Source organism: Lipotes vexillifer, unplaced genomic scaffold, assembly GCF_000442215.2.
Source record: "Lipotes vexillifer unplaced genomic scaffold, Lipotes_vexillifer_v1.1 scaffold779, whole genome shotgun sequence".
NCBI lineage: Eukaryota > Metazoa > Chordata > Mammalia > Artiodactyla > Lipotidae > Lipotes > Lipotes vexillifer.
In genome coordinates, this window is record NW_006788448.1 from 1398763 (window position 1) to 1423916 (window position 25154).

General features: G+C 38.0%; 1 protein-coding gene across 1 annotated transcript in view; it reads left to right on the forward strand.

Annotated features, from left to right (window-relative positions):
• Window positions 1–4520: 4520 nt before the first annotated feature.
• The window catches only part of ANKRD31 (ankyrin repeat domain 31), a 133397-nt gene continuing 112763 nt past the window's right edge, over window positions 4521–25154 (forward strand). The window contains 4 exon segments of the mRNA XM_007461615.1: window positions 4521–4624; window positions 13393–13466; window positions 16906–17009; window positions 23710–23750. Coding sequence (XP_007461677.1) covers window positions 4521–4624; window positions 13393–13466; window positions 16906–17009; window positions 23710–23750 — 323 coding nt within the window.

The window sequence follows — 25154 nt, forward strand, 5'->3', positions numbered from 1 at the left end:
TTTGTAGGCATCCTGGGGCAACGGGTCAGGGAGGGTTGTTATAAGTTACCACTAGGCATGCCTAGTCCTCTGATTCTCATTTTTGGGATGCCGAGTTTTTGCAATCATCCTTTGCTGGTTTTATGGGCTTCATTGTAATATATCTTTTTGTCAATCACCAGAATAACACATGCTATTTATTATTCTTCAGAGGGTTTTTTAAAATGAAATATTAATTGCTTATTAGGTTACTACCTTAAATTTCATAGTACTTTTAACTTTTTGAAGTATTTTCATATCTATTTTATGTATGCCATTTTAAAGTAAAATTGAGCTTCTATATTAAATTCTGCACTAAGAAGGGACATAGCCTGTAGGAGTTGGGTCAGCATATTCCTACACAAGTGAATCAACTATAACGATGACTGCAAAACAAATTTAGGTATTGAACCAACACCTAATCCTGTGTAAACCTGTCTCTGTGTTTTCCCACATTTTGCAGTTTTTGAGAAAGGTTCTCACATATACTGATTTTTCAGATTACATGCATATTCTCATTCATTTTTAAATTCACAAAATAGTTCTTATTTGTGCTAAAGACCATGTGAATAATTTGGGTTGATGGACGGCAATCTTTTTTTTTTTTAAATCCAAATCTTTGAGAAAATGAATGTTCTTTTTGGAAAATGCATTTAAAAATAATCATCATAAAGTACTCAGTGAAATACTTTATATACCTTTATTTTGGGGGGAAATAAAGTAATAAGGTGAAAAGTGGGTTTACTCTCTTAGATATTCATGTTGTGTTATATTTATGATCAAGCAAATCTTCCATGAAAGTCTCATCTCTTACAGTTCTGGGATCTAAAGTAACCTGGATAGAATGGAAATGCTATGAAGCTATATAGGCAGGAAAAAATTTAAATTATAAAAGCCAAATATATTGTGTAACCACAAAAATCCTGAGATTTCTTTTTCAAAATCCACACTTCCATACAAGTATCATTATAGTACAACCTTGTACATACTCCACTTCCTGCTTAGTGCCTGAGTCCTCATCTCACACCACTCTCCTCTGACTCCCCAGCTTCCGGCACACAAGCCTCCTGGGATGTCTCAGGGCCTGTGCACTTATGTTCATTCTTTAAGTCTTAGGTCAAATGTCACCTCTTCAGAGAGGTGATCTCTGACCATTGTTCTCTAATCAGCAGCCTCTTTGTTTCTTTCAGGCACACATCACTCTCTGAATTATCTCATTTATTTATGTACTTGTTTGTTGTCTGCCTCATCCATTAGAAGGCAGGTCAGTAAGGGAAGGGCCCTAATCCCAGCCCTCCTTCAGGGCACTGAGCCTCACGAGCATTTGTGGTATAGCATATATGCTATTGGTATGATTTTGGAATTTTCCTTCCTAATGAAAATCTGAGGTGGCAAAGCTGGCCTTCTACTTTTAATTCACCTTTAAAACAAGTAAAGAATTCCCAAATAGAACTTTTTCTTGAAGGACTTAAAGCCTAAATGGAAATCAAGCAATGAAAATTTAATTATAGTTCTGAAGGATTACTTGGTTTCATTTTATAAATTTACTATACAATATTATTCCTCAAATATTCAAATTTTGATATAATCTAACTTAATTATATTCTGCCTCATATTCTTTAATTTTTTACAGATATTTGTTGGTTTAAAAAGAATATAATGCTCTTCTCAAGGTTTTCTGATTAATTCACTATGTGTTAGTATTTATATTAACAAGCAATCAATTTTCCTTTTTAACTACTTGAATTTCTCCCCTATTCTTAGGGACTCTTTAAATCTAAAAGAGTTCCCATTCCCTCTTTTTTTACCCCATGGTATTAAATTGTTGAAAGAAACCAGGTCATTTGTCCTATTGAATTTCCCACATTCTAGATTTGGTTAATTTTATCTTCCTGGTGTTAACACATTTCTCTGCTTTTCCACCTTCCCCCCTCATATAAATAACTGATAGTTAGATCTAGAGTCTTGATTAGATTCAGGTTTTTAACTTTCGTGGGGGCTTAGAATACTTCATAGGTAGCACCATTTATTCCTATTGTATCATGCCTGGAGGAACATATTTGGTTGTCTCACTTTTAGTGATATGTTAAGATTATCAATGGATGTAATGTTGTCAGCCTGATCTACCTGTTACAAAATTCCCCATCAGCCTTTTACCTGGGAATTTAGGACTGTTTTAAACATGGAGGATATATAGGTGGAGAGGTGTAAAAAACACAAAGAGGTCTAGTTCTTTGCATATTTATTACTGTTCTGCCTCGTTTATAGAGTTGAGGTGAGGAATATTCAAATAAGTTTATTTTTTGTATATTAACTGTAGGTTATTTTATTTTTGTTAAAGTATAGTTGATTTATAATATTGTGTTAGTTTCAGGTGTACATCAGTGATTCAGTTATACATATATATATATATATATTTCAGATTCTTTTCCATTGTAGGTTATTACAGGATATTGAATATAGTTCCTCGTGCTATACAATAAATCCTTGTTGTTTATCTATTTTATATATCATAGTGTGTATCTGTTAATCCCATAATCCTAATTTACCCCCCCTTCCCCTTTGGTAACCGTAAGTTTGTTTTCTATGTCTATGAGTCTGTTTCTGTTTTGTAAATAAATTCATTTGTATTATTTTTCCACATATAAGTGATATATAATATTTGTCTTTCTCTGTCTGACTTACCTCACTTAGTGGGATATTTTTTAGGTCCATCCATGATGCTGCAAATGGCAGCAAATGACTGAGTAATATTCCATCGTATATATATATATATATATATATATATATATACACCACATCTTTATCCATTTATCTGTGGATGGACACTTCAGTTGCTTCCATATCTTGGCTATTATAAATAGTGCTGCTATGAACATTTGGGTACATGACTCTTTTTAAATTAGAGTTTTTGTCTTTTCCAGATATACGCCCAGGAGTGGGACTGCTGGATCATATGGTAGCTCTAGTTTTAGTTTTTTTAAGGAACCTTCACACTGTTTCCCATAGTGGCTGCACCAATTTATATGCCCATCAACAGTTGTAGGAGGGTTTCCTTTTCTCCACACCCAGAATCAAGTAAGTTTAAGAGACAACCACGAACCAAGTGTTTTAAACAGCAGTGGCTTAAATATGGTCTAAATAGTAAAGTGCACAGGGAACTCTGCTCAATACTCTGTAATAACATAAATGGGAAAAGAATTTGAAAAAGAACAGATACATGCATATGTATAACTGAATCACTTTGCTGTACACCTGAAACTAACATTGTTAATCAACTCTACTCCAATACAAAATAAAAATTTAAAAAAATAGTAAAATGATAATAAGTATGGCAAAGCCACTCCATATACTGAAAAGGACAGCAAATTGAGGAGTCAAAACCCTAGTTTCTTCCATTTATTTGACAAACCATTAAAGACCCTGTAGATTCCAAAGTGAGTACTAAAAACTTGCTATGCAGAAAGGGTCTTATTGGAATCTTCCTCTCACTTGGAGGTGCAGCTCACTTGGCTTTGTTTCGAATGACTCTGAATTAAAAACTTGCAAAGAGACTGAAATCAAATATATAAGAATGTAGTCACTTCATTTAAAAATAATAATTGGTTACTGTGGGAGGCTGCTAGGCACCAATATTATTATAAAAAGTAATAAAGGGAAAATATAAGGCATTTAACCTGCCTTTCCAACACAATCTGTATTCCAGCGTAACCAAAGAGTTGAGGAAAAAACAGAAATATAAAACATACCAGTTAGATCTAAAAACTTCTGATTAACATTTTTGTTTTGCTTACCTCAGGGGGACTCTTGGAGAAGGGATGTCAAAGGGATTAAGGAGAAAGGCAGCACTTGGCGGACTCAAAAACACTCTTCGGGGCTAAGACCACATTCTGGCTTCAGAAAAGTCTAGCAGAGCTGACAGTTCTTTCCGGGTCTGCGTCTCACAAGCCCGATATGAGCTGCACGGCACGTGACCCAGCTCTCCCTCGCTGCCGTTAGCGTTAGGCGGGCTCGGCCTCCAGTCTGTCTCGGGCAACGCTTCCTTTCCGATCCCCGCGGCCGCAGTTCTAGCGGCCCCACCGCCCAGCCACAAAGCAAAAGTGCGAAAGGCGGGTGGGGTGGCCAGCCACGCCCCTGACCGCCGGGAAACCCTGGGCCCGCGGGAGCGCGCCCGGCCACTTCGGGCCACTTCCGGCCACGGGAGCGGGCGGGGCGGGGCCGACGTGCGGCGTGCGGGTCAGACGGGCGGCGCGCGGCTCCCCCTGCCGGCGGCGTGGGGTCAGGCCTCCGCGCTGGCCCGCCTTCCCCACGACGCCCTTCGGCCCCGCGGTGTGTGCCCGCGTACCGCACCGGGCCCCCGCCACCAGTTTTGTTCTGAATTCACAATTTCTCCTGGCCCTCAGAGCAAATTTAAAAAATTTTTTTATTTTTATTTTTTATTTTTGGGGGAAATGGAGGAGTTAGAGAAAGAGGATAAAAAAGACTTGGAGTGCGAGGCGGAGATGGAGGAAGGTGCCCAGGCCCCAGACTGGGACAGTGATGAAACGGTGATCGAGGCATCGGTGACGGAGAGCGACCAGGAAGAAGAGGAGTTGCCCTGGAGAAGGTAACCGCCGTTGGGCCTGGCTTCTGGCGGCGGGTGGCCCTCTGAGGGTTGAGGAGAAATTGTTACCAGCCGAACGTCTGCGTGCGGGCGGGAGTAGGGCCTTATGGGGCAGCTAGGCCTGAGCTCAGAATTTCGTAGATTAAGAAGATCGCAACTGCCCCCCAGCCCTTCCCCAACTTAGGACCGAATGAGCTGTATAGCAGGTGGCTTTCTGACATTTAAAAAAAGACTTCTTTCTTAGCCTGGGGCTTTTTTTTGCGTAGGCTAAACAGTCTTGGGTCTAAACTCCTCAAGTGCATTTTGCTTCCAGCGACTCGTAGCTCAGGTCCAGGAGACGGTTAGTATACTTTCTCTCAGGAGGAGAATGTGTGACCGGGGAACTGGTTACTACCAAACTGGAAACGGATAGTTTTATAAGAATCAAGGAAAGATGGTAGTTCCGTTCATCAAAACATATCTGGTTCCCTGTGCTGGACACAGGGAGAAGATAAAAGAGATGAGACCACTGACTCTGAGAAATCTACAGGCCAGGAAAGACGTAAACAGATAATTTCAATGTAATGTGGGAAGTCAGGGTAGGCTGGTTTAGGAGCCCAGAGGGATGCTTACCTCAACCTAGGTGGTCATCAGAGTTTGCCAGGGTTGACTTCTGGGTAGAGTCTTGAAGGTGGGTAGGAATTTGTCAGATGAAGGAAAGGAGGGTTTCAGGCCAAGGAGGTTTCCATGCAGTTGCATGCATGGGTAAAGGTGTAGTGGTGGGACATAGCATTGTGTTAAGTGTGTTGGAATGTGCAAACAGTTGGGTGTTACTGAAGTGTTAAATGGTGAGATGGGTGTGGTGAAAGATGAGCCTGGAGAGAAAGGTACAGTAAGGTCACGTGAGGCCTCTTATAGCCTGTGTGTGTCCTGGTAGGGAGCTTGTAAGATGTTAAGTGGAGGAGCAGCATAATCAGATTTTCATTCACTCAGGCATGCCCTAGACTAGGGCTTTGCAAATTTTTTTTTTTTTTTTTTGCGGTTCGCGGGCCTCTCACTGCTGTGGCCTCTCCCGTTGCGGAGCACAGGCTCTGGACGCGCAGGCTCAGCGGCCATGGCTCACGGGCCTAGCCGCTCCACGGCATGTGGGATCTTCCCAGACCGGGGCTCGAACCCGTGTCCCCTGCATCAGCAGGCGGACTCTCAACCACTGCGCCACCAGGGAAGCCCAGCCTTTGCAAATTTTAATGAAAGTTATGAATTTCTTATAAATCACTTCAGAATCCTGTTACAAGGTGGATTCCAACTCAGGAGTTCTAGGCTCGGGTTTGAGATTCTGCATTTCTAGCAAGCGTCCAGGTTAAAGTTGGTACTATTAGATCAGGGATCACCTTTTGCAAAGCAAGGCTATAGGGGTTAGCTTTGGGATCAAAGTAGTAACAGCTCAACTAGGCAGAAACAGTGGGAATAGAGGGAAAAGGACAAATCTAAGAAGTCTCTAGAAAGTAAATTTGGCCGCAGATGGTGATTGATGAGATATAGAGGATGAGGGCAGGGCAGCAGTAAAGGATGATATCCAGATTTTTGGCTCTTTTATATACAGAAACAGTAATATTTGCTCTTATTGGTGTACAGGGACCATTTTGACTGGTACCTGGAGTCTTATAACAACCACTACACTCAAGATCCAGAACCATTGTTACGCCAAAAAAACAAAAAAAACTCCTTTGGGCTGCCCTGTCCCTTGTAGTCAAGCCCCTCCTTCCCCATTTAAATCACTATTTCCATTTGTGTGATATATCATCTTTTTTAATCTGTCTGCTTTCATTTCCCTCACTGTCTTTCGTTTTCAGCAGTTTGATTATGATGTTTCTGGTAATGATTTTATTTGTGTTTTTCCTGTTTGGGGTTCACTGCTTCTCGAATCTATAAACATATCTTTCACCAAACTTAGGAAGTTTTCTGTCATGATATCTTCATATATATTTTTATGTACCAATCTTTTTCTCCTCTCTTTCTGGGGTTTGTTGTTGTTGTTGTTGTTTGTTTTTTTGGGGTACGCAGGCCTCTCACTGTTGTGGCCTCTCCCGTTGCGGAGCACAGGCTCCAGACGCACAGGGTCAGCAGCCATGGCTCACGGGCCCAGCTGCTCCGCAGCATGTGGGATCTTCCCAGACCGGGGCACGAAGCCGCGTCCCCTGCATTGGCAGGCGGACTCTCAACCACTGTGCCACCAGGGAAGCCCTCTTTCTGGGGTTTTAAATGACATGAACGGTAGAACTTTTGATAGTCTCCAGATCCTTGGGGCTCTAATAATTTTTTCGATTTTTTCTCTCTTAGTTCTTCAGACTGTATAATTTCTATTGCTTTATCTTAAGATTCACTTAGTTTTTCCTGTCTCATCTCCATTCTGTTGTTGAGACCATCCAGTGAATTTTTAATTTCAGATATTATAATTATATCTCCTAAAATTTCCATCAGATTCTCTTTTACAGTTTTTATTTCTCTGCTGAGAACTTCATTGTTTTCATCCATTGATAAATGTTCACCTTTATGTAATAAAGAATTATTATAATAGCTGCTTTAAGGTCTTTGTCTTGTAATTCCAACATCTGGGCTTGGGAGGTTGGGGCATTGGCATCTGTTATTTTTTCTCTCAAGAATAAGTCAGATTTTCCTTTGCATGTTGAGTAATTCTGGATTATATCCTGTGTATTTTGAATGTTATATTTTGGACTCTTGTTCCTGTTAAAATCCTCTAGAGGGAGTTGATTTTTGTTTGTTGTAACAGGCAGTCAATCTGATTAGGTTCTGACTGCATGTTCTGTTTTGCCTTCTGTGGGTGGTGTTTACATCAGTCCCATTTTCAAAGCCTTTACTATTTGAGTAAAGCCTTTACTTTACTGTTTGAGTCTGTCTGACTCATGTACCACTCAGGGATTAATCTGGAATTTGGACAGTAGTTAATATCATAGTTCAGTTCTCTAAGCCTTTGTTACACTTTTCTGAATCTGCTCTGCATGTGGACAGCTCAGGGTTGAGCCTCACACTTATGTTGGATCATATACAGAAGTAGGTGATTCCCCTTCCTGCTCTCTTTTCTCCAGGATTCTCATGCACCCTTCCCTCCCCATGCCCACATGTTGATTCGTATGACCAGAAAGATGGATTTCTTTCAGTGTTAGCCTTCTCGCTGTAGAGTAGTTCCCTGCAGTTGGGGCCACCTTCAGGGCAAAGTGAAAGAAAAAGAGAAGAAAATATAAGAGGTTCTTTTCATACTCTTGGGAGTATGGTTTCTCTAATAGGAGAGAGACAGGTTTTCTCTTAAGTTTTAAGTGCCCAAGCTACCATGATTGGTAGCAGTATAGCTCTGAAGCTAAAGACAGAAAACAAGAAAACTCAGGCACATTCCCCCCACACCTTCCGGCATTCAGGGATCCCTTTCCCTAGTTCTCTGGATAAAGGTAGGAGAGGTTTCTTCTGGAGTTTTTGCTGTCTGTGTCCACTGTACACTTCTAGGTTTAGGCCTAGGATCAAAGCTGGAGACAAAAAAAAGAAAAAAGGAGCAAAAAGCAAAACAAAAAAACCAAGCAAACCATGAGACTCATCTACTCCAGAGTTGTTATTTAGATTTCACTTTCAGTCCCCAGTTTACCTGCTATTATTTACTTTTCAGATTGCTCAGGTAGCTGTTAAAAAAAAAATTCTACCAGAGTTTTTATTTTTATTTTTTTATAGATGGCACTTTCTTTTTTTTTTTAATATTTATTTATTTGGTAGCACTGGGTCTTAGTTGCAGCAGGCAGGCTCCTTAGTTGTAACTTGCGGGCTCCTTATTTGTGGCACATGGGCTCCTTAGTTGTGGCAGGTGAGCTCCTTAGTGGCAGGTGGGCTCCTTAGTTGAAGCTCACTGGCTCCTTAGTTGCAGCACACGGGCTCCTTAGTTGTGGCATGCAAACTCTTAGTTGTGGCATGTGAACTCTTAGTTGTGCCATGCATGTGGGATCTAGTTCCCTGACCAGGGATCAAACCCGATCCCCCTGCATTGGGAGCATGGAGTCTTAACCCCTGCGCCACCAGGGAAGTCCCATCTACCAGAGTTTTTAGTTGTGATGAGTGGAGAACTAGGCTGTAGATGGCTTACTCTATCTTGACCGACCAATCTTTTTTTTCCCCCCAATTCATTTTTAAATGCTTCTCTGCAGTGCCATAGAAACATGATTCTTTCAGATCTCATAGCTCAAGGTTAAAAATTAGTTTTCTTTTTATTGGTATGGAAATACAAAGTCTAAGCATTGCTGGAGCTGAATACCATTGCTTCCCTCCCACCCATCTTCTTTGCTTACTTATATGCAGTTTATTCTGTTTTTCATGCACAAGCTCTCAACTTTGACTGGAATGAGGAGCACAGGTCCTAGTAGAGCAGAGACCTCCAACAGGCAAAATGTTATACATAAATAATCCTTAAATGTTGCAGCTATTAAGGTGCTTTTGCTAAGATCTGAGAAGTGGTTTGATGACCACTGGGATTAGATAAAGCAAGGCTTTCAAAGAATGAGGATGCCAGGTGTTAACTGTGCCTGAAAAGTACTCTGAGGACCTGGACTTGGTCCTAGCCCTCTTGAAACTATAAAATGCATCCAGTCCCTTTTTTGGCTTGGTAAGTGTTGCTACTAATCTATAAGAATTTAAGTTGCTGATTAGTGATGTTTTGTTTGCTTGTGATTTGTTTACTAAGAGGCAGGATTCATTTTTCTTATATGTGCCCTGGGAATCTTTTACCAATCCTTAATTTCTGTCCCAGCCTCCTGTAAATGTGAACTGCTCAATAACATTAAGGGATATATTGCAAACTAATCCTGTTCAATACATTTAAACAGAACCACCTTTTAAGATAGTTCATTATTACCTGGATTTAGGTATATGTTCAGGTCAAATCATGTCCTCTGAACATTATAAGTGCATATAGTAAAAAGCTAATTGAACATAATTACCCTGCAAGATGAATGTTAATTCTTTCCCTTAAGATAGGCTAGCACTATTTTCATGTGAATTGTCTAGATGGAAAATACCTGTTTTAAAGAATACAGTTGCAGAAGGGAAAAATAGCAAAATACAAGGAGACAAAGAATTAATAATCACATTAAATTAGCTAAAGAAAGCAACATTTTTGGTCAGGATATATGGCAAATAGGGGCTCTTCCAGTGATTAAAACAGAATGGTGCCAAGTACTATTCTTAAACGGAGAGAAGAGAAGAGACAGAGCAAGATTAGCTTCAGTAGTGGGCGTCAGTCCCCCGTGGCCAGCAGTCACTCTCTGCAGCTGATGCAGGGCCACTGGCCTGCCCACACCCCTCTTGTGCCACAGAACGAAGGACTTCATCCTCTCTCCACAGAGGATAGACAGAGCAGTGGGGTTGGCCAGGTGCCATATGACACACACGTTTAAACAGAATGAAGGAGTACACACTGAGTCTAAACAGGGAAAGGGATTCCCATACAAGGTGGTAAGTCTAGTACAGGCTGGGAGGACTCTATCTTTTAGTAAGAAGGTGTTCCAGACCCAAGGCCTAGCAGGGGTTGAAAGACTGTATGCACAAGACTTCCTTTCTCAGCACATTCTTTGTTATCTCCTGTAGGAAGTACACACATTGCCTCCCCAGACTGAACTCGAATCAGATCAAACCTCTATATATAATAACCAGTTTACAGGAAATATACAGGACAGAGGAACATGTTAAATGACATGCAGTCTTCAAATCCAAAATGTGGGAAACTCTATAGGAAAAACAACTCAGTTTCTTCAACAAATAAATTGTAAGGGGCAGGAAAGGGGATAACTTATAGATTTTAAAAGAGACTTAAGGGACATACAACCAAATGCAATGTGTGCATCTTGTTTGGAGCCTGATATGAACAAAACAACTGTAAAAAGAGACAGGGAAATCTGACTACAATCTGTTTATTAGTTTACATTGCTGTGTAACAGCTTACTCCAAAACTTACTAGCATCTTAAAACAATACACATACTGTGTAGTTTCTGTGGTTCAGAAATCCAGTAGTGGCTTAGAAATCCAGTAGTGGCTTAACTGGATCATCAGCTTCAAGGACTCAGAAGGCTGCATTTATCTCAAGGCTTCATGAGAAAGATCTTCTTCCCAAATCCAAATGGTGGCTATAAGATTCAGTTCCTTCTCTGGCTATTGAACTGAGTCCTTAGTTCCTCTTTGACTGTTGGCTGGGGGCCTCCCTTAGTTTCTTGCTACATAGGCTTCTGCAAATGGCTTTCACAACATGGCAAGCTGGCTTCCATGAGAGGGAAGAAGCAAGAGAATAAGAGAGTAAGATGGAAGCCACTATCTTTTTGTAACCTAATCTCAGAAGGAACATCTCAACCTATTTGCTGTATTTTGTTCGTTAGAAGAGTCGCTGGATCCAGTCCGTACTCAAGGATAAGTACCATATACAAGGGCATAAATACCAGGAGCCATTATAGAGGCTGCTTACTAAAGACTGTAAATTTAATAATATTAAGGAATTATTGACTTCTTTTTAGGTATGAAATTTTGGCTGTTTTTTTAAAGGTGTGATTATTACGGTTATGTCTGAAGAGTCCTTATCTTTTAAAATTGAATACTGAAATATTTCCAGATGAAATGGAATAAGATGTCCAGGATTTGCTTTAAAAGTAATCCAGTGGGAGACTCGCAGGGGGTAGAGAGGATGGCAGAGGGATCATAGAGGACGCAAGATTGGCTGTGTACTGATAATTGTTGCACCTAGACGATGAGTATACTATTGTCTCTATTACTTGTTGATGTTTGTAATTTTCCATAAAAAAAGTAAAAAGCAAAATGAATAAGTAAATAAACCAAAAAACCCCTAGTTCCAAATCATATATTTATGCCTTAGTACATTGTTACATTCCTGGATTCTGGCAAGATTTTAAAACATTTTTTTTTATTGTGGTAAGATATATATAACATAGAATTTAGCATTTTAACCATTTTTAAGTGTATAATTCAATGGCATTAAGTATATTCACATTGTTGTACAACCATCACTACTAGTTATCTCCAGAATTTTTTCATCTTCCCAGGCTGACACTCTGTGTACCCTTTAAATAATAGCTCCTCATTCTTTCATGCCTTCAGCCTCTGGCAACTACCATTCTACTTTCTATGAATCTGACTCCTCTAGATACCTCATGTAAATGGAATTATACCATTTTTGTTCTTTTGTGTCTGGCTTATTTCACTTAGTATGATGTCTCTAAGGTCTATCCATGTTGTAGCATGTATCAGTAGTTCCTTCCTTTTTAAGGCTGAAAAATATTCCACTGTATGTCTGTACACATTTTGTTTATCCACTCATCTGTCGATGGATACTTGTCAATTCCACCTTTTAGCTATTGTGAATAATGTTTCTATGAACATGTGTGTACAAATTAGGTCCCTGCTTTCAGTTATTTTGTGTACATACCCAGAAATGGAATTACCGGATCAAATGGTAGTTCTATGTCTAATTTTTTTTTTTAAGGTTTTTTTTTTTTTTTTTTTTTTTGGTATGCGGGCCTCTCACTGTTGTGGCCTTTTCCGTTGCGGAGCACATGCTCCACACGCGCAGGCTCAGCAGCCACGGCTCACGGACCCAGCCGCTCCGCGGCATGTGGGATCTTCCCGGACCGGGGCACGTACCGTCGTCCCCTGCATCGGCAGGTGGACTCTCAACCACTGCGCCACCAGGGAAGCCCTATGTCTAATTTTTGAGGAACCACCAAACTGTTTTTCACAGTGGCTGTACCATTTTACATTTCTAGTAGAAAGTACAAGAATTCTAGTTTCTCTATATCCTTGCCACACTTGTTATTTTCTGTTTTTTGTTTTGTTTTTTGGTTGGTGTGCAGTGGTACCTCATTGTGGTTTTGATTTACATTTCCCTAATGTTTAGTATTGTTGAGCATCTTTTCATGTACTTACTGGCTATTTGTATATTCTCTTTGGAGAAATGTCTATTCAAGTCCTTTGCCTATTTTTTCATTCTGTAAAGGTTTTTTAAGCAGAAGAAATAAATACTTAGGTCTTCCTAGTAGCATACTCGCCATGCTGTATCATTGCTATTTGTATCCCTCGCCAGATTTGAAGCCTCTTGAGAATAAGGACTGTCTTCTCGCTTTACCTTGGTGCTGCCAAGAGCATAGTAAGAAGTGAATCCAAAAGTTAAAGTTCTGTAATTGTATGTTCTGAAAATATACACTCAGACCTGGGATTTTAATCCGAAATTCTCTGTGGTATAGAGAAGGGTGAAGGAAAAAACCCAACAGCACTGGTCCTTCAAATAATCTCATTTCACTTCTGTTCAAAAACTATATTGATATTTGTCTCTTACTCCAAAATATATAAAAATAACAGAATATTTATAAAAATGAAAATGACCACATGAATAAGTCTTTATTTTTCATCTTGGATAAGTTTTAAATTAAAGGCTACATTTTTGAAAAAAAGTATTTTGATATAGAATATTAATAGTGGTATAACTAAGAATTTTAACAAATTAATTATAATTTTTATGAGTAGTTTACATTGAACCATGTTAAAAGTTTATCCACTTAATCATTTTGCAGTTTATGCAATATATCATCATATTATACACCTCAAACTTGCACAATGTTGTATGTCAATTATATCTCGATAAAGCTGGAAAAAATTTTCTAAAAGATGACAGTTGATTTGTTAGTCTTTGTTTAGGAAACATCATAACACCTGTACCTTCTTTTCTTATGTTTGAAAGGTTGATCTTTAAGCAAGACACATCTCTTAGATCTGAGTTCAGTCTCCATCCTGGTATAAGTAGAACATGCAAAGGTGAGAAATAATTCTTTTCTCTAAGTAGTTCCTTTAATTTTCCAAGTATTATTATTCCATTAACTTCTCCTTTTATATTTAGCCTTATTCTTTAACTTTACACGGAGTTAGTTTCTTACAGCCATCTGTAATAGACCTTAAAATCTGTTATTTTATAAGGATAGCAATGGGGATTGTAACTTCTGTAAGATGTTTAAGACTCTTAGAGAGGGCTACTGAGTGTGGAAGTGGCACTCGAATAGCAATTCTCCACCCCAAAATCTCCTGCTTAACTCTGTACTTTCCTATTTGCAAAAGTAAATAATACTTTATAATAATCAGTCTGATTCTCTCTGACTAAAATTAAGGTGCAAATATCCTTGGTATATATATTTTTAAAAAGAGCCTTTCACTTACAAATTCTCCAAACTTCCTAAGTCCACTTCTAGATCAATTTAAGCACTTCTGGAAAAATCTATCACTAATTGTTACAGTTCAGAAAGATCAATTCTGCAGTAGCTGTTCAAATTGTAGGTTATTTCCTTTTATGATTTCTTCCTGTGAGCCATTTTTTATTGGAGGATGTCTGGAAATAGGTGTAGAATGGAAGGAAAATCTCCTAAACATCATGAAAATCTTCTTGTGTGTATACACTTGTCCCTTGGTATCGACGGAGGATTGATTGCAGGAACCCCTGTACACACCCAGATCCTCAGATTCTCAAGTCCCATAGTTGGCCCTCCCTATCTGTGCATTGCACATCCACAAATTCCACCAGCCGCAGATTGTAAACATAGTACACGATATGGTCTGCGGTTGGTGGAATCTGTGGACGCCATACCCATGGATATGGAAGGCCAAATATATGTCTATTAAAAAAAAATCCTTGTTTAAGTGGACCTGCGTAGTTCAAGCCCACTGTAGTTCACAAAGTCTTCACTGTACTTCCTCTCACCTGATACCCTGGTGGCAAATTACAGTTTCTTCTTGGAGTAGTTTTTCCTACATGTAATTGGAAGGGATAGTGTGTAATATTAGTCTCCAGAATGTGTTATGATATATAAAATGACACTAGGAAGAAGTTAGAGATCTGTTTCAATATTCCAACCAAGTTTTTTCCCTTCCCTTCCCTTCCCTTCCCTTCGCTTCCCCAAATGGATAGACCTTAATTATTTTTGCTAATTTTTAAAAGTATAAAATATTTTTTAAATGTAAAATTATATAATGTAGAAAGTGAAAGATCCCATCCCCTTCTCTTCCCTGTAATTCCACTCCCAACAATTGGCAGTGTTTAGTATTTGTGTTTCTTTCTAGACTTTTGCATACCAATATATATATCTTTTTTCATAATTAGTATTGCACTACATGTATTATTTCTTTGTTATATTGATCTACCTCAGCCTGTTAAATTGCTACTTTTATTCCATTGTATGAATGTACCATTTAATGATTTGATTATGTTTCTCAGTATTATATCTTTGCCTACTTTTCTGATTATTTCCTTAGAGTAACTAGCTAAAGTTAGATTTGCTTTAAAGGATGAGCACATGTCAGACCTTGACATATATTGCCCGCTAAAATAGATGACTTTTTCCCTCTAGATCCAACACAGGACATATCCAATCTTTGCCAAACTGGTGAATAAAACATATCTGATTATTTTAATTTGCATTTTTGAAGAATACCAAGGCTAGGCATGTTTTAATATTGACCATTTATAGTTTTTTTTGTGTGTGAATTGCCTTAATGTCTCTTATTCTCGTTTTATTGTTAATTAATAAGAGCATTTTATATATTAAAGATAGCAAAACTTTGTCGTATGTACGTTGTAAATAGTTTTATCCAGTTTCCTAGTTATCATTTAATGTTATTCATGATATATTTTGTAGTACAGAAATTAAAATTTTTATATAGTAAAATCTGTCAGTCTTTTCTTTCAAGGTTTCTTTTTTCAAACTTAGAAATATTTTACCTATCTCAAGACCATAAAAATATTTTCTTTATCTTTTTTCCATTTATTATATTTATCGTTTTTACTTTTATGTCTTTAATATTTTTAGAATAATTTAGCATATGGAGGGTAGGTAGGATAGGTCTCTAACTTCATTTTTTTCAAATGATTAACTAATTGCTCCAGTATTATTTATTGAATGTCATCTTGTTGCCACTATTTAAAATACCATTATTGTTATATATTAAATGCCCAAATATATTATAGGTCTGTTTCCCACTTTTTGTTTTGTTTCACTGATATATTTGATTATTTCTACTTCTGTGCTATAACTACATTATTTTATCAGCCTTAGATTTTAATACATTTCCATATCTTGGAAGGACCATATTCTCCTACACAGAGTAGTTGGCTGCAGCATACATCCTAAGCTTCTTTGGTACAAACAGCAAGCTCTTTGGTACAAATAGTATGAGACTTCAGCCACTGTGAGCTTCCAGCTTACCCTCCTTCATATTTTGTCTGTGGGGTTTGCTCTGAGCTAGGTGGTTTTCTGGGATTCTGATAGAAGAATTCCATATACTGGTTACTTCTGAGGGAGCCCCTCCTTTTCCTGTGATGAGTGACAAGCTGCTAACCAGGGTTTGATTTCCCTCTAATCCATTCCCATCTTCTATATTTTTTATTTTATATATATTTTTTATTTCCTTTTTTCCATTGCTGCTTCAGATTTTTTTTTTAAACTGATTTCTTTGGATTCTTTTTGGGAACTGAGAAGGGAAGAAAAGTTAAATATGGGCTAAATTTGCCGTCTTGAAAATTCTGACTCTTCTTGAATAATATATTAGCATTATGAGTTTTAAAAAATGACTTAAAATGAAAAAAGAAAGTGTTCTTTCTAGCAGAGTTTAAGTCTACAATTTTCTTTATATATCCTTTGCGTTCATTCATCCTGGGACAAAGAAATATCGAGTATTATTTCATTCAGAGTTGTGTATATGTTTTTTCTTAAATTTAAAAACATTGACACATAAAAGTGGCAGTTAGGAAATTATGATTTACAAAATGATTTTTAAAATTTATTTATTTATTATTTATTTTTGGCTGCGTTGGGTCTCTGTTTCTGTGCGCAGACTTTCTCTAGTTGCGGCTAGCAAGGGCTACTCTTGTGGTGCACGAGCTTCTCTTTGTCGTGGCTTCTCTTGTTGCAGAGCACGGTCTCTAGGCGTGCAGGCTTCAGTAGTTGTGGCACGCGAGCTCTGGAGTGCAGGCTCAGTAGTTGTGGCGCACAGGCTTAGTTGCTCTGCGGCATGTGGGATCCTCGCAGACCAGGGCTCGAACCTGTGTCCCCTACATTTGCAGGTGGATTCTTAACCACTGCACCACCAGGGAAGTCCCATACAAGATGATTTTTAATGACATTTTGCAGTGTGTATAAAATCCTTGGGTCATTGTTAAAGCAGAGCAATAAAACTATTGCAAATGATTTATGATTATATTTCATTCTAGGCACTCCAGAGATTCAACTTGGATTCAAACTCAGAGAGGATCCACAAGAGCAACTGAATAAAAATCAGATGATGCCTATTCTTAGTGAGGATGCAGTCTTACAGGTATGTAGTATATTGATTAAATACATACTTATTAAAAATTGGTAATGCTGTTTGAAATAGGGGCAAATTACTAATGATTAATTCTATTTGTCTATTATTTTACTTCTTTCTTTTCTTACTCAGTTTTTTTCCCTTTTCTTTGCCAGTCATTCTGTTTCTTCACTGCAACTTCAGTAAAAGTCAAATGTTTTAGGCCCTCTTTATTTATTTCTCTTTCTGGTAGAGATGTGGACTTGAGAAGGTTAAAATAGGCTAAAATAGGATATAATAATTACAGTTTCATCTCCATTGTGTGTCAGAGGTCACCTTAAATTTGTGAAGAAGATACTAGTCTGTGTAGTATAATTTGAGATATGGGCCACTGAAAGACCCTTCTGTTGTCGTGTGTGTGTGTGTGTGTGTGCATGTGTGTGGGCACACACTTAGATACACAAACTTTCACTTGTTTCTTTTTAATGCAGTCACCATGGGGAAAGGTAAGGGATGATTCATTTAGCACCTTGGCATAAATAAGTTAGCTAACCAGAGATAACTACAGAGTCTTGAGGAATAAAACGGAGAATACATGTATTTTAATAGCAGAAACTGACAGCAGTTCCAAAGAGTGACCATGCGGGTTTATTTAATATTGTACCTAGGAAGGTGTATCACTTGAATTATATCTAGTCAAAAGAGTAAAATTCAACACCAAATTTTTTTTAAAGCTGAGATGTCCATATTTAGTTTCTACTAATTTGTTGAAATATCATTTTTGTAACTTCTGATTTAAGAAAAATAATTTTTTTCCCTTTAACTTCAGTAACTGTGAAATGGGAAATAAAAATTAACTTTTTTCAACTTATCTGAGAAACATTTACCATGTGAATATTGTATCAGGCTCTAGATTGTACCTCAGAATGGTGATTTTGAGAGCTTGATTACCAAACTTATTTGGATAGTGTTGACTTAAAAAATTGCACAAGGTGAGAGTTACGAGGTAAGTTTTATTTGGGGCAAAATGAGCACTGCAGCCCGGGAGACAGCGTTTCAGATAACTCTGAGAAACTGCTCTGAGGAGGCCAGGGGAGGAGCCAGGATAAATTAGGAGTTTTGCAACAAAGGGCAGGTAGTCAGGGACGTCAAAATATTATTGTTAATTAAAGAAAACCATATATCTCAAGTTAAGGAATTTAGAGCTTTTCTGTGTATGGGAAGATGCCAGAGTCTGGGCTCATTGAAATCATTCCTTTGATGTGAACCTCAGCTCTCTGGGGCAGGTATCCTGTATTTTCACATCCTGAGTTTCCTCAGGGCTCACCGCAGGGAGTGGCTGCAGTCTGATGGCTGCTAGGTGGCAGGTATTCTTTTCAGCCCTGAGTTTCCTCAGGGCTCACTGGCTCACGTTGGATGGTTGCAATCGTTGATGACTGTGACATCCTTTGTTTATCGATATGGCAGGAAATATTCCATTTATAAATATTCTATTCTATTTATAAATATTCCATTTATCAGTAGCTTTTTAAAAATATAGACTCTCTTGGGCTTCCCTGGTGGCGCAGTGGTTGAGAGTCCGCCTGCCGATGCAGGGAACACGGGTTCGTGCCCTGGTCCGGGAAGATCCCATATGCCGCGGAGCCTGTGCGTCTGGAGCCTGTGCTCCGCAACGGGAGAGGCCACAACAGTGAGAGGCCCGCGTACCGCACAAAAAAAAAAAAAAAAAATTATAAAAAAAAAAAAAAAAAAAAATTTGCTAAAAATACAGACTCTCAGACCCGTATTTGAGTAGAAGCTAGGACTGTCCATTTTTCAAAAGCCTCCCAAGTAATTGCTGATGATCAGCTGTTGGAACAATTGCCATAGAGGACTTGAAGAGTTAATGAATGTATCTTTCAAAGATTTTTCATGAGATTGTAACTCAGCCATCTGCTGGTTATGGGCTTGTTGTAAAATTAAGATAAGAAGGATAAATGAAGCACTTGGTATTTGTCCCTCTTTTTTGCCTTCGTGGGAATTCATTGGTAGTAAAATAGATACCTCCTTTAACTTTCCACTGCCCACCCCCCCCCCACCGTTTTTGTTTACAGTAAGAGTTAGACCATGTTACCAAAGTATTAAACATCTGTAGCAAATTTTAATTGATATCAGTTTTTAAATTGACAGATGCTGCTTTCAGAGTTTTTAATTTTATTCTTTGAAAATAAACATGTAGAAATTTAACTATATGAGTAAAATTGATTTTGTCAAATAAATAGAGAGACCAGAAAAGGTGCTTTCCCAGAGTTATTTAAAGAAAAAAATAGATATTGTTTCACAACTTCAACCTGATTTTAAGTAAATTCTAAATAATTCAGTTACTAAACAGATTTCTAAATAAATTTTTCTTAAAACTCAGATATAATATTGATATTCAACTTCAAAACAAACTATTTTAGAAATGATGAGATTGGGATTGACACATATACACTACTATGTATAAAACAGACAACTAATGAGAACCTACTGTTTAGCACAGGGAGCGCTACTCAATGATCTGTGGTGACCTAAATGGGAAGGAAATCTAAAAAAGAGTGGATGTGTGTATATGTATAACTGATTCAGTTTACTGCACAGCAAAAACTAACACAACATTGTAAAGCAACTATACTGCAATAAAATTTTTTTTAAAAATGATGGAACATTTCAAGTAAGGGCAAACTATGAAGAAATAGAGGATCTTTGGTTTGACATGCACTATGCTAATTTTTTTTTTTTTTTTTTTTTTGCGGTATGCGGGCCTCTCACTGCTGTGGCCTCTCCCATTGCGGAGCACAGGCTCCGGACGCACAGGCTCAGCAGCTATGGCTCACAGGCCCAGCCGCTCCAGGGCATGTGGGATCTTCCCGGACCGGGGCACGAACCCGTGTCCCCTGCATTGGCAGGCAGACTCCCAACCACTGTGCCACCAGGGAAGCCCCACTATGCTAATTTTTAAAAACATAGGGAGCAGTCTTTTAAAATATTTCATACTCATCATTCTTATTGGGTCTTGCCGTACCTGTTCTTGTTCTTTATAGGTGCTATGGCAAGCAGTTTTTAAACTTTACATAGAAATTTAAAAAATTTTGTTTGGAGAGTTTAGTAGTATGTATGGAGAGATAATTGGAGACATTACTATCAAAATTAGGAGGTATGATAGTAAATTTTATATATCAACTTGTCTGGGCCATCAGGTGCCCAGATGGTTGGTCAAACATTATTCTGGGAATTTCTTTGAGGATGTTTTTGAATGACATTAACTTTTACATCACTGGATTTGGGTAAATCAGATTGCCCTCCATAATGTGGGTGGGCCTCATCCAACCAGTTGAAGGCCTATATAGAACAAAAAGACCAGCTTCCCTAAGCAAGAGAGAATTATCCAGCAGACGGCCTTTGGACTTTATCTATACCATCAGCTTTCTTGGGTCTTGAGCCTGATGGCCCACAGTGTAGATCTGGACTTGCCAGTTTCCATAGTTACATGATCCAGCTCCTTACAATAAATCTCTTTCTATGTATAAACATATCCTGTTAGTTCTGTTTCTCTGGAGAACCCTGACTAATACAGCAGGCATCATTGATCTTACTATAATCGTTTTTGAATACTGGAAAATACTTGTTTGAGAGGGAATAATGATTAATTCAGTCTTGTGATTATTACCATCAGGCTGCTTCTTCCATCCTCTACTCACTGAAATGCTGTCTAAGAGGTATGGATCCAGGTTGAATTCACTTTTCTCTCCGTTAAGCAGCTTCCACCTTCCACCCTTATCCATATATAGTGGTGAAATCAGTTAAAATGAACATTTAAGAGAACCTTCAAAGGGAAACAAGCACAGGCTTGTTCGACAACTGTGTAATGGAAGAAGGATCATGGTTGGCAAGACCAGAGCTCATGGAGAGATTATGTATATATATACTGCAGGGTCTTTTTTCTTTTTTAATTTATTTTATTGAAGTACAGTTGATTTACAATGTTGTTAATTTCTGCTGTACAGCAAAGTGATTCAGTTATATATATATATATATATATATATATATATGTGTGTGTGTGTGTGTGTATATACACACACACACGCACACACATATTCTTTTTCATATTCTTTTCCATTATGGTTTATCACAGGATATTGAATATAGTTCCCTGTGCTATATAGTAGGACCTTGTTGTTTATCCATTCTATATGTAGTAATTTGAATCCTGCAGGGTCTTTTTAAGCCCCAGTAGGCAGGTAATATTCTCTCATGCTAGCTACCTCTCTGATTCATGAATAGCTGGACCACTCAAATTCAAGGTGAGTTTTCAAAACTTAGGGAACCCCTTGACTCTATTATGCTGATCATTAATGTCTTTGATATCCTTTTCCTGACTAACCCATCCTGACCTGCTTTAATTCTTAGGGTCCTAGAATTGCTGTCTCTGCGCGGGCTTCTCACTGCAGTGGCCTCTCTTGTTGCAGAGCATGGGCTCTAGGCACGCGGGCTGCAGTAGTTGTGGCGCATGGGTTTAGTTGCTCCGCGGCATGTGGGGTCTTCCCGAATCAGGGCTCGAACCCGTGTCCCCTGCATTGGCAGGCAGACTCTGAACCACTGCGCCACCAGGGAAGTCCCTAGGTTTACTTCTTGAAATTCCTTCTTCACTCTGGACCTCTGAGCTTTTTGCAAAGTCTGCTTAGGAAGTATGTATATATGGAACCAGTGTGATAACCTTGAGCACTATAAGGATGCACTATCAATAAATAACAATGAACAGTATTAATTGGAGAGGATTTAAGTTCTCACATTACTTTGTGTTTTCTTGTTGTTATGGCTGTTTCAGTGATCAAAAATGCTTGGAAGTTCAGGCTAATGGCTTTACATATTTTCAGAAAGCTTTATTATTGATCATAGAAAGAAACATAGAGGGTCCCCCAAAGAGAGATCTTTTTGTAAAGATATTCTTTGATACTAATAAGATATTTAAGGTAAGAATTCCTTTTAAAGCGATGAAAGCCAGTGTGCTGTGAAATCTTAAAATGGAAACATTTTATCAGAACATTTTAATCTTTTTTGAAAGGGACACAACAACTTCACATTTTCTGGCATGACTTGAGAATTAGGCAGAATCCATTAAGCATTTAACACTGTAACACAAAGGTTGTATGATTTTTGGCCCTCAGGAGAAATATTAGAACTCAGAACCTGACAAGAGTGGCTCATCAGAACCATTATGGATTAATGAACTAAGAAAAGGGAAATACTAGGAATAAAAAGAAGGAACACTCCCTTTCTCTTTACCTAAGTTCCACAAATTCTTTTACAGAAAGAAATTAAAACAAAATACTAAACATAAGAGCCAAAACTATAAAACTCTTAGAAGAAAACATAGGGGGAAAGTATCATGACATTCAATTTGGCAATGATTTCTTGGCTATGAAACCATAAGCAACAAAATAAAAAATAGATAAGCTAGATTTCATGAAAATTAAAAACCTATGTGCATCAAAGGACACTATCAACAGAGTGAAAAGATAACTCAAAGAAAGGGAGAAAATATTATTTGTAAATCATATATCTGATAAAGGATTGATACACAGAGTATGTGGAGACTCTTATAACTCAACAACAACAAACAAGTGATTAAAAAATGGGCAAAGGACATAAATCGACATTTAGTAAAGAAGATGTAGGGAATTCCCTGGTGGTCCAGTGGTTAGGACTTGGCGCTTTCACTGCTGGGACCCAGGTTCGATCCTTGGTTGGGGAACTAAAATCCCACAAGCCACTGCAGCGTGGCCAAAAAAAAAAAGAGACATACAAATGGCTAATAAGCATATGAAAAGATACTCAGCATCTTTAACCATTATGGAAATGCACATCAGAACCATGATGAGATACCATCTCACACTCATCAGGATGGCTGTTACCAAAACAAAATAACAAGTATTGATGAGAATATGGAAAAATTGGAATTCTTGCTCATTGCTGGTGGGAAATGTAGAATGAAATGGTACAGCTGCTATGGAAAATGGTATGGTGATTCCTCAAAAAATTAAACATATAATTACCATATGATCCAGAAATTCCACTTCTGGTTATATACCCAAAATAAGTGAAAGCAGGGACTCGAAAATATATTTGTATACCCACACTCATAGACGCATTACTCACAATAGCCAAAAGGTGGAAGCAACCCAGGTGTCCATTAATAGATGAGTAGATAAATCAAATGTGGTACATACATACAATGGAATATTATTTAGCCTGAGAAAGGAAAGAAATGCTGATACATGCTACAACAAGGATGAACCTTGAAGACATCATTACTAAGTGAAATAAGCCAGTCACGAAAGGACAAATATTGTATGGTTCCTTTTATATGAGGCACTTAGAATAGTCAAAACAGAGACAGAAAGAATCATGGTTGCCAAGGGTTGGGAGAGGAGTAAATGGGGAGTTAGTGTTTAAATAGGTATGGACTTTCAGTTAGAGAAAATGAAAAAGTTCTGGAAATGGATGTTGGTGTTGATTATACATCAGTGGGAATGTACATAATGCCACAGAACTTGAAATGGTCAAAACGGTGAATTTTATGTTTTATATATTTTACCACAATAAAAAAAGATACTAAGAAAGAATAACATATCTTAAATGTTAAATTTTTAGCTTGTTGCATTAGCTTAGTATTCCTCAGTTGGAAAAAACTACTGTTTTTTCTTTCTAGCAACCTCAAGATGAAATGGAACAAAATGAAGCTCCGTTACAGTAAGTATAATGATTTGGGGCATTATTATATTATAGATATTTTTTGTCATTTTACACATATAAAATAAGTGTTCTTTCTCTTAAGAGTTTTAGAGTCATTGTATATTTTTGAATAATTGTCCCTTAGCAACATAAATATATGTTATTTTACAAACATTGTAGATAAGTTTCATTTCATGAGAAAGACTGAATCAGTTGATTCTCTAATATTACTTAAAAAGCAAATTTATAGCATAGCATGAGGGAAGAATTTGTAGAGCTTATTGAAATTAGACTTTCATAGAACTATTATACTTAAAGAGACCTTATCCTTTCAATTTTTTTTAAAACAATGGTTCTCAAAGTAAAGCCTGTGGACCCCCTGGGAGTCCCTGAGGCTCTTCCCAGAGGATCTGTGAGGTCAAAACTATTTTCATAATAATGCTAACACATTATTTGCCTATTTCATGGTATTGACATTTACATTTACAGTGCTAAAGCAAATGGTGGATAAAAAGCTGGAGCCTTAGTAGGCATCAGGTCAGTGGCACCAAATAGGACTGGTAGTCACCATATTTTTCACAGCCATGTACTAGCGGTTTAAAAAAAAAAGGCCAGTTTTACTTAGTGCATTTGATGAAGCAGAAAAGTTATTAGTTTTATTAAATTTCTACCCTTGAATATATCTTTTTACGCCTCTGTGTAAGGTGTGATAGTTGTCTTAAGAAGAGCACTTGTGCACTTGTTTGAGTTATAAGATTAGTAAAAAAAAATGGTTTCACCTTTTTTTTTAACTTGGAAGAATAACTAACAAACTGGTTATTCACAGTGGAGTATGTGGCAGACATTTTCTTAAACTTTCTGGTAAGATCAGTGGAAATATTTACAAAGGTGACCTTTTTGAGATTTTTATGATGAAATAGATCAATATAGGGAAGAGCTGCATAACTCAGCAAATCAGTATTTTCTGAAAGACCAGTGCATGTCACAGCATCACCCACAGACAAGTAAAAGATCCATTCAAAGTGCAGCATAGACCAATATAAAAGTTCATTGATTTTGTTTCAATTTTCACATTTCCAGTAACCTTTAAGGAAATTATTGCTTTTAGAGTTTTGGTATGTTATCTAAAAAGAATATGCACTATTATCCTAAAAGACTGCTAAAGTACTCCTTCCTTTTCCAACTGCATATCTGTATAAGGCCAGATTTTTGTAACATACTTCAAATAAAAAAATATATTGCAGGGCTTCCCTGGTGGCACAGTGGTTGAGAGTCCTCCTGCTGATGCAGGGGACACAGGTTCGTGCCCTGGTCTGGGAGGATCCCACATGCTATGGAGCAGCTGGGCCCGTGAGCCATGGCCGCTGAGCCTGCACGTCCAGAGCCTGTGCTCCGCAACGGGAGAGGCCACAACAGTGAGAA